The sequence below is a fragment of the Empidonax traillii genome, unplaced genomic scaffold (genome assembly GCF_003031625.1).
Source record: "Empidonax traillii isolate 1590-97213 ecotype Southwest subspecies unplaced genomic scaffold, ASM303162v1 scaffold292:size1342341, whole genome shotgun sequence".
NCBI lineage: Eukaryota > Metazoa > Chordata > Aves > Passeriformes > Tyrannidae > Empidonax > Empidonax traillii.
This window is the reverse complement of record NW_020955485.1, coordinates 1,276,841-1,291,390: the sequence shown is the minus strand read 5'-3', so window position 1 is coordinate 1,291,390 and position 14,550 is coordinate 1,276,841. Positions and strand designations below refer to the sequence as shown.

Here is a 14,550-nt window from a genome sequence, read left to right as displayed (position 1 = left end):
CGAGCAGTTAAATTATGTCCTTAGCACTGGTTTGCAATATGAAGTATAAAATAATTCCAGTATCTATTATGTCATTACAGGCAATTAGAAGAATTTAGAATTTACTCGCATGCAACTGTACTGGAAGCATTCACCCTGCATTCTCCTTTCTCCTCCAGGCCAGAAAACGATACCAGTTCTTGTCACGACAGGGATGACAAGCTGCAGTCTCCGCTGAGTGGTCGTTCTCCCATTTGTGGTGGGAGCCAGTCCAGCCTTTCTGACCTCTGCATTTCCCCTTCACGTAAGGATAGTCTGTGAATGCTGTTGTTAATTGCTGATGCCTTTCTTGACTGGGGCATGCTGTTGGGGGCCTGGATTGTGTATTGTAGATTGGGGTTTTTTTGTTGTAGCGTGGAGCTGTCCCTCTACTGATGGGTCCTGGGTCAGTCTGCAGGACCTTGGCGCACACAGTAGACTTTGTCACAGGCTGAGTGAGTGGCTACAGAAGGTAATGTGTGGTCAGCAGACACCAGTGGTTTCACTTGCCTGGCTCCATCTTGTTTCCTGTGGAAGTGCCAAGGATCAAACCCAGGACTTCTGATGCATGAAGGATACTGTATTTCACTCTGCCGTGTCCTCTGCCGAGGGAAGGAGCTGCAGCCCAGAGACAGTGCACTTCCCAACAGGCAAAGCCCCTTGCTTGATCAAATATACCCTTGTTTGGATCTAAATGAATCACTGTCTGCTGGCACCTGCAGGCTCTGTTGGCTGGACCTCTGTGTTAAAGTTGAAGGCAGCTGCAGTTCTCTGCTTAGATTTGCAACTGCATTCAGACCATCCAGGGTTGTGGAGGATGGGCAGGCTGGTGCTGTGTAGTTGCATTGTGGGTGATGCTGCTAAAGATTCTGCCCTTGCAGCTTCAGCTGAAATGAATGCAAACTCTGCTGGGCCTGAGAGCTCCAAAACGTGTGGTGGAATTAAAGAGGGTACAGACTTCTGAAATACTTGATTTCTGAAATACTTGATTTCTGAATTTCTGATATGCACAAAATCATGGAACTTTGGATGTGGGAGTTTCAGCCTTCTTGCAGAGATTCATTAACATTTCCCAATTATGGATTTAGCAATCTTAGATAAAGGATCTTGCAGCATATCCAGGACAGAATTATTAATAAGCTGAAACAAAGTGTGCCTTTACTTTGCTGAAAAATATGCTTTGAAGCAGTAAAGGAAGAGCATACTTTTTACTTTCTCTTCTGTTTTTTTTAAATTTCCTAAAGGAAATGAAAGGGATTCTGAAAAAAGTAACCGAGGCCTTGCAGACAGGAATTTGCTTGTGTAACGCCTCAGAGCTGATAAATACAACATGCTGAATGGAAGCTGTATGATAGAAGCAGGTTAAGCTCCTGTCCAAGATGGGCACTTGAGTTCTCACTGTTGTGTAGGAATGAGAGTTTCTGTCCTCAGCTTACTGTGCACAGTAACACCTTGAGTACCGTTCTGGGCCTGTCCCAGGGCCACAGCTCAGATCAGCAAAGGTTGTAAACTAATCAAAAGCATACTGACTTGACAGTTTTCCTATAGAGAAGAAAAAAAAGAGATTTTTACATACTCATGCTTTGTAAAGGAAGTTAAACCAAGAAGATATCAAAAGTGTTCCTATTTCCTGTTCCTATTAGCTGTTCTAAAGTGTAATTGGATGCAATTCCTAAGGCATTGTGCAACCATCCAGAGCCCAACATGCCTTCTGAACCACATCTTGATAACATCTTGCCAGTGAAATGCATTTACTCACCTCTGGCACTTTTTTTGTGCTGCTGTTGCTGTCTGATAGTCTGCTTGTAGAGATTTGTGAGGAGGTTTAAACAGAGAGCCTCAGTAAGTCAGCAACATAAATAGTGTTAATTTTTGATGACTACTGATTCAAAGTCTTCATGCTGAAGAAATTCCTTCCCACTTTAATGCTTCATATTGCCGGAACTTTGCTTGCAGCCTCTGTCTAAAACTTTTTTATCTGTTTTCAGTCAAAATTATATGCAGGTGGCTACTAGTAAGATTACTGGATTATACTCTTTTCTTGTAGGAAAACCTTGGAGGTCATAATATAGAGCATATTGCAACTTTACATGTATTATACATGTGAAAAGACAAACAATTTTTCTGTAGCAGAGGCAATTCTTCCTGGCAGCAATCCAGGCTATAAAATAACACTGAGACTACTTGAAGGATTGCCTGAGGTCTGTTCCAGGTTTTTGCAAGTAGCCAGTGACGTATGTGCTTGTCTTTCTTATCTTTTGGGACTTAGAAATGAGGAGTAGGAGAAGTGAAAAGAGACTGCACTGCTGGACCCCTTGGTTGTTATGTCAGTGACAGGACTTTCATTCTACATAATGATAATTGAATGGGTCTTTGGATAGCTCCTGTTTTCCAAAAGGCAGTGGGGTTTATAATATTTAAAGTGGAAAAGCTGTAATTTAAGACAATGGAAAATAAACCGTTTCTGTTCTAGTGCCTTCTAAGATGCAGCAGGGAGCGGTACCCAAGAGAAAGGAGTAAAAATAGTTGTACTGCTTCTAGAGGCTCTCATCATGCCCTGCTAAACATCTTTGCTGTGCAATAGATACGCAATTTATTGAGTTCTGATCTTGGTCTGATGGTCGTTCTGCAGTACCAGGAACCTGCTCACTTCAGAATATGTGTTTTCCAGGATCATATAAATGCTTTGGGACTCAGATTCATGCAGTCAAGTCATGAAGTGAATAGTAAGAGAACAAGAGTGAAAAAAAGAATAAAAGCTTCATGTGAACAATTAGCATAATCAAGCTCATATCTGTCTCAAGGAGGCTGTTTAGCCTGAAGAAACATTGATCCTCTTCTGTTTTCTAAAAATGAGAATAGTTCTTAATGTCCTCCATGCCTGGAAATATTCATCTGTTCTTGGCTCAGTCTGACTGTATCTGGGTCCATCCTCCCTTTTTTTCACTTTGGTAAAGAATCAATAATTCTGGCACTTTTTTCTTTCTTGTCTCCTGTGAGCAGAAAATTTGTGGACTAAAGATGAACCCTGGTCACCTTACTACTCTTATTATGCTGAGTATCAGACAGAACATGTGCTGGGCAGAGAAATGCTTGTCTGACAGTGACCTCATCTGCATTCATATCAGCATGTGAGAGCAAATCAGGCCGCAGGCTGTCCTGAGCATGACAGGAATGGAGCTAGGGATTTTCCCTAAACTTTTATTGAACTGTACATCTTGATAGCCTCGTGTCTCTCAGCAAACTGACTGTACTTCACTTTCCCATTAGTGCAAGAAAGCAAGTCTGACAGAAGTGTAAAACACTGGTTTTTGTCTGCAGCAATTGCCTGTTACTGTGGAGGTGAACAGACAGCTGCAAGTCGTTGAATTGCTTCAGCTGTGGTTTAATTAGATAGTGGACATTAGCTGAAAATTGTGGTTTTAATTAGATAGTGGACATTAGCTGATTAATGCTAAGGGATGGTCTGCATGCTCCTGTCCCATTGCTTCTGCAAAGTGTGGCCAATTTATTTTCCAGTTGCAGAGGGCTGGAGTATCACACCTGCACTTGTTTTGCTCAGATGATGAGCTGTACTGCACTGCCACACAAACTCAGTAGCCTGCTGATACCTCCAGGACTTCTTCCTACAGCAGGAAGTGCAACCTGATTGTATTTCTAGTAAAACTGTAAAGAGAAAACTGCTCCCTGAACTGTGTTTCTTTTTTAAATAGCAACTGAAATGAAGTCACCCGAAGTATTCTCACCAGGCCACAGAATGGACCGAAGCATCCCAGCTGATGACAATATCTTGTCTTCCCAAGACTTCACTGAGGACAACAATGAACAGTTGTATAGGTATGATTTATCCAGAGGATATCTAAAATGGGTTGTACCAGCTAATTCCATGGTGCTGTAAAGACAATCTGTGAAGTCATTTGATGTATGATGTAGTCTGGCCTGAGACAGCTGTGGTGGTGCTTGCCAAACAAAATACCCTTAGCAGTGCCAGAGGCAGCTGTTCAGTTTCTAAGCATCTGGTTCAGAATGGGAGAAATCTCAAGCAAGACATTATTAATGAACTTCACATGCATGCTCAACGCAGTCTTCTGCAAATAAAACTTCCCGATTGCTTCCTGAGATGACTTGACTCTAGCCCATGAAAAATCATTTATTAAAGAAATAGGTAGGACTGTGGGAACAGGGCAGGAATTAACTTGCAGAAGGAAGAAAAATGAAGCGTTTAAGTGGGTTCAGGGTGTTTAAACACTCTGAGTTGCTAGCACTGCTGACCAGAGCCTCTGATTTATCCTCTAGATGGATATAGCAAAGGAGGCAATATTATGAGGTCACCCAGCAATGGGATTCAACTCTTCCTTGATATTATTCCTGTTAAATGAAAGGTCTTGCTCTCCTTATCCTGCTGGTAGCTTGAGCACTCTGTGAAGCCTTTGTCATGTGTACAACTGTGATGTTATATATTGGATGAGAACTAGGAATTCATTAGCAATTGGACCGAGGTTTACCAAAGTTTTCAGGGCCTGTATGTGTCCTTCAGACATTAACAGCTTTTTCCTATAGTGAATTTGATTGGGCCAAGTTTTAAACAGTAAGGGTAGAGAAATTTTTAAAGCAAGTACATTCCAGGACTAAATCACAGAATGGGTGGAGATGTGTTAAAGGAAAGGTTTTACTAGCTCTTTATGGACCTTTTTCAGAAGTCTTGATGGTTTGTGTCAGTTAGAACTCTAGCACTTCTGAAAACTGGACTCTCTGCCTATAACTTTGTTTCCTGCAGGTCTACAGATGCCTGTGTGTGGTTTGGGGGGTTTTGGGAGGTTGGTGTGGTTTTGATTGTTTGGTTGGGAGTTTTTTTCCCAATTGAGATGTTTCCATGGTGAGATCTGAGAAATTACATACTGTCAACAAATTATCACTGGTTTCAGCTGAAGTACTTAGAAGTCCTACCTCTGTCCTATCATTACTGGTTTTATTTCTGTTGTCTGTTGTTACAGTAGCTGAGCACGTAATAGAAAGAGACCATGAAAATTTTATGGCCAAATTGCTTGCTTTGTGATGGAGAGAGATGCTGTTTTTCAGGCTTTGGCTTGAAAAAACAAATCAAATTGGCAGCATCTTGCCCCCCACCTTAGTGAGGTGTTTTGCTTCTCTACGTCATAACCTGATATTGAAAAGGCATGTCCCCAGTGATCTTTAATTTTTCTTCATAAATGTATGTCTAAATCTCAGTCATAGATGGACTTGATAGAAGGCACAGGTGCAGTATCCAGCAGAGGAAGATAATATCTTTTTACCTAGTGCTTCCTTAGCATTCGCTCAGTAAATTGTGTTTCCAAATGCAGCCTCGAGTTACGGATATGGGAATGTGGCCATTCACACAGTCCCAGCAAACACAGGGTTTTCTGTGTCAGGGTCTTTTGTTAATACCTTGGTGTTGCAATAGCTAGGCCTGCCTCTTCATTCTTTCACTCCTGGAAATGTTCTTTAATTTGTTTGCATAACAAACAGAACTAATAAATCACTGCTTTGCTCATAGTTTTGTCCACTGTAAGAAAAGTCCCCTTCCTAGAGGCAAATACCTATTAGGCAAATACCAAGACCTTCCTAGAGAGATATTTATGAGAAAAGGAGGGCTGAGTTGGGGTGGGGAAACAGTAACTGCTCTTTCCCCTCTTACTTAGAAGTATAAATTGGGAATTCAACTGCACAGTGATAAGTGAAATGCAAAATCAGCCTGAGAGAAGAATGAGACCCTGGTAGTGACATTTCTGTTGCAGTTGTTTTATTTCCACAGGAACAAATGATTATTCCAGCTGATGGATGTCAGACTGGCAGCTGCCCCGGCATTGCTATTCCCTCCCTGTTGCATTTTGATCATGTAAGAATATAGCACTATTGTGCTTTTTAGCCAGTCAAGGATAAATTTGTAATGGATTTGAGTTTACAGTTGTGACTGATTGAAAAAAGCCCTTTTTTTTGTGACCGGGTCTGGTATTATCATAATAAAGAACTTAAACTCTGCAGGATCTTCTTAGGTCTGTATTGGCCTTGCTTTTCTGATAATCTGGTGAAATTGGTCAAAAGTCCAAGTGTATTCTTGGAGAAAATGGTCTAATTCACCTTTGTTCCTGTCTCATCTCCTGGCTGATTATTCTGATCCCAGTGTCAGCCTGTTGTGCACTTTTTTATAGACAATAATTTCAGATTTTCCAAGTAAACAGTTTTCTTTCTTCTCAATGCAAATACAGGTTTTTATGTAAACTTGTTATGGGTTTGGGATTTTTTTTTTCGTTTGGTTGGGTTTTTTGGTTTGATTTTTTTTTTGTTTGTTTGAGCACTTATCACACCTTGTCATCAATGACTCCTTTACCAAATGCGGTAGAACATTTTCCCACGCTAGATTTTGCTTTTTCTTTCTTCAACTCATCAACTTTGGAAGGATACCAAATAGCACTCATAGGTGTTGTCCTGAGGATTACTTAGTTTGTGTTGAGCTTGGCTTGTTTATTGATGCAGGGAAAGATTAGGTGGTTCTGTGACACTTTGGCACATGGAGACCCAGATCTGCTCTGCGTCCTGTCAGAAAAACAGCAGGGTTTTTTCAGCTTCATAGTTTTTGCTACCAACCTATTTCATATAATCCTTCCCTGAAGAGTTTGGACAGATGTGAACCATTCTGTGTGATCGCTGTGTATCTCTCCCCTTGGTAAGGTGACATGACTCTGGTTGTGTTGCTTTGCTTTGTCGCCAAAGTGCTTCTAGTCTGGCTGCCAAGATTACTTCAGTGAAACTCTGTGGAGATGGTTGATGGCTAAAATACCGCTTTTTAGTGTATGGGCATACAGATCCAAGGTTTTATTTATCTTATTGTTGAATAAGGAAAAAAAATCCCTCGTTTGTGGCTCAAAAACTGCTTTGAGGCTGTTGAATCTTTCTTTTTTATCTACCTAAGAATGTCCTAGCACACATAAGATTATCATGAAGAGCACTAGTGAATGGAAAAACCAATTCACTTGAACTAGCTCACTTTACCAAAGTGAGTAAAATGACAAGTAATAGCAATGAGACTATTTTATGGAGAGAACGATATTTAAATATTTCTGTGGTCCACGCCTTGGAGTTCTATCTAGCCGATTTTACTTTTTGGGGGGTTTTTTTGCAAGTATGTTTGTGCTGCCATCTGCCACCTCTGCCTTTGAAGTAAGACAAGTGTTAACACTTGTAATACTTATAGGCAGAGGGCTGCAGAGATGGTTCTTAGCAGAGCAGTTAGCACATCTCTGTCCTTAATAGTTAGTGAATTCAAATGCAAAATACAGACAGTAAAGCTATTTAAAATACAAAAGGAACACTTGCTCAAATCTCCCTGTAAGGTGAAGCAGGGCTGTGGAAGGGCTAACCAGCACTGACTCAGCAGCATTCCCAGGGGAGGAGGAGAGATTAAATATCTTGAAAATCCTCCTAATCACCCTTTCTGATGGTCACAAAGGGTTCTTTTGATGGAGTTAGTAACACGGAGACTTTCAATTTTAATCACTCATCTTTGGATGGCACCTTTTTGGATCTCCTACCTTTGACTCTTTGATTTCGTTTTTTAAATATGATGAGCTTTTTCATGTAACTATTAGTTCAGTTCAACCTTTTCTCCTTTTAAGAGAAAATCGAATCTGCAAACATTAATAGAGACTCAGAATTATTTTAGAGCTTTGCTATTTCCTGGTAGCCTCTGTTTTTGTACCTGGGAAAGAATATATGCTGGGAGAAGGAAGAACAGTGTATCCTCACACAGTTACTGACTAAATTTTAAAGAACTGTATTCTTGCAGCACAGGCAGACTGTGAAATAGCAGCAGATGTTTTATGCTTTCAGTGTGAACAAGGAACCTGTGTGCTTAGGGAATTTATTTTACAGATGCCATCACAACTTTTTGCTCTTTTGACAAAGCCTTCAGGGAGTTCTACAAATCTTAGCCGGGAGCCGCAGAGGCTGCCTGTGTCTACCAAGACTGTGACCTATACCTGTCAGAAATTGTGGTGTCTGTGCCCTAAAAGGATGTATTCCTGTACTGTAGCATATCTGTGTATTTTTCCCACCTCAGAATGAGTCACTGAATGTGATAAATACAATGGAAAACAGGCTAAAGATCAATTACTGATTTGCAGGGAACTTAACTGAACCTGTTCAATCCTGTTGTGCAAAGAATGAGGTTTAAGTAGGATAGAGAGGTCAGCAGAGCCAGAAAGAGGCTGTGCAGTGAGTACATATCCCAGGGCAGTGCCTGTGGTGCCATGTTCTTTTCCATTTGCAGTCTCCCTGAATTTTGAGCAGCCTGTCATGCTGTCACAGCACAGCATGTACCGCAGGTTTCACTTGGTTGCAGACTTACTATGCATACATATTTCTCCATGCATTGCTAACCCTTTCCATCTCCTCCTACAGCGAGTTTCTCTCAGCCTTCACCAGCAAACCCAAGATCCCTCGCACTCCTGAACAGCTGAGTACCAGCCCCAAAAAGGGAAGGGTCCCGGCCATTGCTCCCCAGTTCTCTCAGTCTGGACCCCAACAAACAAGCCGTCCCAGCTCCTCAGGATCATCCAAAGGAGCGGACAGAGTAAGTGGAAAAAGTCGTCACTCTATTTATCATTCCTTGGGGTGGGAAAGGAGGGAGCTCTGTAGAAACTCTTTAGGAATGAGGTCGTAGGCTACCAATGTGCCAGGAGTATTTGACATTGTACTTGTCATCTGCAGGATGTACAAGCATGTAATTATACCCTGCTGAACACTGCTCTTATTTCCAGGCTGTCATGTGAGCAGTTAAGAGATGTTTTTTCTTGTCTCTGGGTGGAGAAAAGTGGCCCAAATTCTCAGAAGGTTTTTGGACGTTTCTGGTCTCAGATTCGGCTCTCTCTAGATGCCATCAAACTTTTCCCTTTTCTTTAAACACTTGTTCACTCTGCCGTGTAACTCGTTTAATGTTCTTGAATTTGGATCCCTGGGTGTGTCTACTCTGCAACTGAAAGTAGAGCAGAGTGAGGCAGTTCAGAAGATGGGCTCAGGGCAGCCTGGGGAGCAGAGAGCCAAGCACACTGTGCTGCCTCTGGCAGTCACCATTCTGCTGGAGGCTTGTACTGCAGAACCACATGGCTGTGTTGTGGCCTGAAAAAGTTTAAGCAGTTCTAGTCTACAGAGGGTTCAAAAGAGAGGAGGGCTTTCATTTGAGGTTGGAGGAAAAGGATGGACACTTGCTTTAAGCCAGGCAACACAAGCCCAATAAAATGGGAGTGTTGATCTTGGACATTCACACATCAGTAAACACGTGTGGTGTGTCAGCTGTGGAGGTTTTTTGGGATGGAGAGGGAAGAAAGAGGCATTCTTCAGTAATTAATAAGCTTTTTCCCAGGAGCGTGGATAGGACTAGCTGGGTTCAAATACACTTCGGTGTCCACCATCAGTGAAAATGGCAGGAGTGGTGTATGTCCTTGTTTCAAATGCATTGTAACAAGTTTAGTGATGATTATTTTATCACAATGTAACATCAATTCTGTTCTTTACTGTAACTGTTACCCTGAAATATTTCACAAAAACATAATAACTAATACCTTCCCAAGAAATTCAGGGTATAGGTATATCATCGGCTCCTCATTACAAATATGGAAAATGAAATCGATTTGAAATAACCCAGTAAATCAGTAACAGAGCTGGAAAGAGCATCCTAAATTTTCTGTATTGCTCACTCTTCTGTCATTCCACACAGTTGCATGTGCAGGGAGATAGTGTGATTTTATTCAGGCAGTACAGGTGTGACAATGGAAGGGAATGTCCTTGGTGGTGGAAGGAGGTTTTGACCTAGAGATTGCTTACTTGAACATTCCTGTGCTGAGGTAATACTGCTGGCTCTTTTGGCTTTACCTTTGCTGTGTGTGCCCTGTGTTTCACCTCTGGCCTCAGTGCTTTCTGTTTCCTGTGACAGCAGCACTGCTCTGCCCTGACTGGATGTGGTGTAACACCCAAGAGTCTGTCTCTGGTTCCTGTTTCGGTTCATTTCCAAAGAAACCCTGATGAGGAAAGGAAAGCACAGCACGTGTCTGTGTCTGTGTGTGCACACAAAAACTCCTCTGCATATTCTGGTTTCTCCAGGGCAGCTTTACACTCCTGGGGGTGTGTGTCCTAGGAAAGAGGTGACACACATATATGGGCTCTGGAGCAAGACCCTTTTCCAGTGGCACAGTGAATAACATATTTAATTTTCAAATTGCATTAAAGTAGGTCACTTGGGTTTCTTTTCTCTGTGGATTCAGTATATGTGATTTGTTAATCCAGACTCTTGAGCTCTTCTTTTATTGGATAGGATGTGTCTTACAATATTCTTCTTCTTCATCTGTGCATCCCAAAGCTGAATGTATAGCAGGCATTCCATCTTGCCATGTGTCCATTTACCTTTTCTCCAGATTTTTATCTTGGGATTCCAGGTTATCATTTTCTCTCTGTCCACATGGGCCATGAGACAGACTTAGTGTCAGCAATTGAATGTGAAAATCTTCCTGCTAAAATAGCAAAGAAATTATTTTGCAAACAAGTCATCTTCCATTTGCTCTGTGTACATGTATCCAGCCTTGTTGTCTGCTGTCACAGAACACCTATTAGTTCTTGTCCATCCTGCAGGGGCTTTCACACAGGTGTTTGTGGCTGGGAAAAGTGAGATGGAGGTTATGAGGACCAGATTTTTAAAGGACTAAAAAGGGGCTTTAAGCTCCTGTGTTAAAGCTTAAGGTTCTCAAAGGTGATTCTCAGCTGTTACCTAAAGGTGCAGGGAAGGTGACTCAAGCAGGTGAGCCCCTAGTAAAGCTCTGTGGTACTGCTCCTTTAACTTCCTGGCTGACTCATCTGTAAATCCAAAATGGTATCAAATGCACAGATATCAGCAATCAGTAGATTTCAGCAGTTGCTGCCTCCCATTTGCCTGCTGCATAGGTACGTAGGTTTTTACATATCAAGAGACCCTGTTCCAGTGGAATACTTTCTTTAGGTTTTGGATTTCTTGGTATTTCTGGAGAAATGCAGGTTTTTATAGATGATGGACATGATGACAAAAAGATGAGTTTCTGATTGTACTTGATGTGCTTGCTTATTTTAGAGGTCCATTTTTAGCTTGATTTTAATATTTATTATATGTGTATTTTCTGGAAACAAGTTGATTTTATATAAACCTAGCTGAACGAGCTGGACTGCTCCTCTGGAAGCGTGGAGTGTGCGGAATGCCTGAGGAATGCAGAGGAAGCACAGGTACTTAGTTCAGCTGCAGGCCTGGGGCTGGATTCCTGCCTGAGATGCAGCCAGCTGCTGTTAGCTGAGCTCTGAAACTGTAACTTAAAGCAAAAACCAAGCTCCTTCAAATAAAACCAGCCGTGCTGGGACCCACTGTGATTTCCACTTCCTAGCTGGCACAGGGATGACACTGGCAGCATGGCTGGAACATAGAGTTCCAGAGGGAACAAAGGGACCTCCAAATTTAGACCTTTTCAACTGTGCTCCATGTGGACATGGTTGAATGGTTTAATCTACCCTGTTCCTTATTCTGCATCTGTTCCAGGCAACTCTTCATGGGTATGCTGAAGGTGTTTGCAGTGTACCAAGTTCTGTCTAGGGCACGTTGGAGCTCGGGCAGTACAAAAATCTCTACCAGAAGAATGAGGAATGATTTTTGTCAGGAGTGTGACTGGGCCCTGGTGTCTCCCTGTCAGTTCTTTCCGTGTCCATAGACAAGAGGTTGCCATAAATACGTTCTGCATTTTTGAGTTGCAGCACTGGGAGATGAAGTGCCTTTCTGCATGGTTTTTGTGATGTTTGTGTCCCTGTACAGGTCGAGCAAGTGTTGACCTCAGGCAGCTCCTATCTTGTAATAAATCCCGCTTTCAGCTGACAGACTCCTTCTTGCTGTTTTTCTGCAGGCAGCCAGTCCTACAGGAAGTGAGAACAGTTCCTTTCCTCGAGAATCACCTGTCACATTGTTGAAGGACAAAGCCAGCTTCCTGTAATGAGCTTTACTGGTGACCTACGGAGCAGAGAGTGAGGTTGTTGACACCACATGGCATTCGCCTTGCACTGTGATTCCGGGATTATCTGATGGGATGTGTCTGTTGTGGTCTCTAAAGCTGGCTAAGACAAGGGCCTTGTTATTCCAGTTCAAGGTCTCCGCAGCAGCCCAGGACTGATATGGGACATGGATATAGTCCCAGTTCCTCTGATAGTTTACTCTAAAGTGACATTGCCATGTTGAGAAGAAACTCTTGCTCTTTGCCTTCTGTGTCAGAGTAGATGGCCCTTGGAGACGGTATGTAGGGCTCTGCACAGGAGTCTGACCAAACAACTGTCTTTTTAACATATTGTTTGCTGAAACAGCTTGTCTGTTGTTGTTTTTCAAATTATGCTTTTGTGAGTGGGTTGGGAGATATCTGTGTTCAAAGGATCTGTGTTAGGAGGGACAGTGTACCTCATGTGCAGAGCCTTTACTGCCTGAAGGTGTGATGTGGGGTGAGATCTGACTGACCTATAGCAGATGAAAAACACTGTGACAGTGTCCAAGGCAGCATCCATGTTCACCTCTGAGGATCTGATCAGCAGCTTTAACTGCAGCAATTACTCCTGTTCCTTCTTTCTACATTTTTTCTTAATTCTACTTTTTAACATTTGTGGAATGAATAATTCATTTTTTCCCAGTGGAACGAAGAGCTTTCCTTCTTCATAGAAGAAACCATAAGAATGTGAAGAGATCAGAAGCAATTTTCTCTTTACATGTAACTGTGGTCAATCTTCTTTGTTCTTTGTTGGGGTTTTTAATGTTCTTTACTTCAGAGCAATGTCTGGTTTTGTCTTCATGGAATTTGCGCTGGTCTTTGGTGAATATGAAGTGCTGGCTAGGCAAGAGAGATCAGGAAGCCTTCCACTAAATAAAAAACACAGCAGTTAGTTTTGCCAGTGGATTACAAAACTGGTGCTGTTTGTTGTTCTTTCTCTCAAAAGTAACAGTGACCAGGAAACACTAAAGTCTTCACTGGGGGTTGGCTTTTCAGTAGCATCCCTTCATGTGACAGCTGTTGGGACACATAAATGGAGTTTACATTGGAACTTGGCTGCTGCTGAGGCAGAGATGTACAAAAAGCAGGCAGACTTCAAAAACAAATGCTTTAACTGCTACAAAAAGGGGGGAGGTATGGATTTGGTTTTGGAGTTTCACCTTGAGAGACAAACAAGTGGTACACAGCCTGAAAGGCAAAGCAGCTCCCACAGTGACACTGCCTTCCCCTGCAGTGATGAGTTGTAAAGCCACTGGTCACTTGCATAGGACCAGAAGAAAACTTTGTGCTTCTGATGAGGTCTTGAATTGTGCCCCTTGGTGTATGGTGGCTACTGAAGAGCCAAGGCCACAGGTGTAGTTGCCATGAGACCCCCTGAGTTCAGTGATGCAGTGTCAGATATTTGCAGAAGGAACACACAGGTTGAGGAAACCCCTTTGGATAATAGACTTTATATTGGAATCAAGATGTTTTGTAGGAGAAGACATCCTCTAACTTAAAATCTGGTCAAATTCATGTGGGAGTTACAATTTACTGCTCAGTACCTTCGGGGTGTCCACAGGCCTAACACGAAGGTTTCAGAATAGAGGTGTTGCTTCAACTCCCAAACTAGTAGGACATGGAGTGACTACAGACACTTGATAGCCCCCATCACACTGATCCCCATGCTAGACAAAGAAGTCACAGAAAATTGCTGATTTGTGCTTAGGTCCATCTGCCGCCTCTCAGAGCTGATCAACACGATTAATGGGAAAATGTCCTCTGCTTCACAAAAGGGCAGTAATGGAAAAGCCATAAAAGCTCACCATGTGGTTTTCCAGGGTAGGCAGCTTTTCTCTTTCCTCTGAAATTCAGAGATTTTTCCATCATGTAATATCAATGGCCAGGTTGTTAACACTGAAGTGCTAAGCACATTCATTTGCATACACGGATAACACCGAATGCTCCAGCAGTAGAGTTTTATTTATTTTACAGTAGTGCTGAATTTCGTGTTGGAGCAGATCTGATTCTCTGACGTGGAGAGCAGCTTTTAAAAAGTGTTGAGTGCAGACTATTTTTGGGGGGGCAAGGATGGGGAAACAACAACCTCAAAACCTCACTGAGTTTATAGTGAGTTGAGGTCAAAACGTCTCCAGTCACCTGAAGGTGGTTGGTAGGTATGGCTGCAACTGCTCTAGCAGATCAAGATTCATGAAAAACCAAAATGCATCTTGCTGAATTGGACTGAAAGGAACAAGCTGAAGCACATGACTTGTTGCCATGCAGAACTCTGTATGTACATGTTTCCATGTTCAACTCCGAGATGTTTTGGTGTACGAGTATGGAGCTTGAAAATGGAGAGTACTTTTTGTATTAATGCATGAGAAACTTCATTTTCCAAATGCCTGAGAGAAACTGCGGATATGCTTAGAAATAATTTATCAGCTGAGCAGTAATTTGAGAGGCTAAGGAAATAACA

General features: G+C 42.2%; 1 protein-coding gene across 1 annotated transcript in view; it reads left to right on the top strand.

Moving 5' to 3' along the window:
- The window catches only part of ARMC9 (armadillo repeat containing 9), a gene marked incomplete at its 5' end in the record, with an annotated part of 63,086 nt that extends 50,080 nt beyond the window's left edge, over window positions 1–13,006 (top strand). The window contains 4 exons of the mRNA XM_027890592.1: window positions 159–283; window positions 3,732–3,855; window positions 8,458–8,629; window positions 11,967–13,006. Coding sequence (XP_027746393.1) covers window positions 159–283; window positions 3,732–3,855; window positions 8,458–8,629; window positions 11,967–12,053 — 508 coding nt within the window. The remainder of the gene's footprint in view (window positions 1–158; window positions 284–3,731; window positions 3,856–8,457; window positions 8,630–11,966) is intronic.
- Window positions 13,007–14,550: the final 1,544 nt, after the last annotated feature.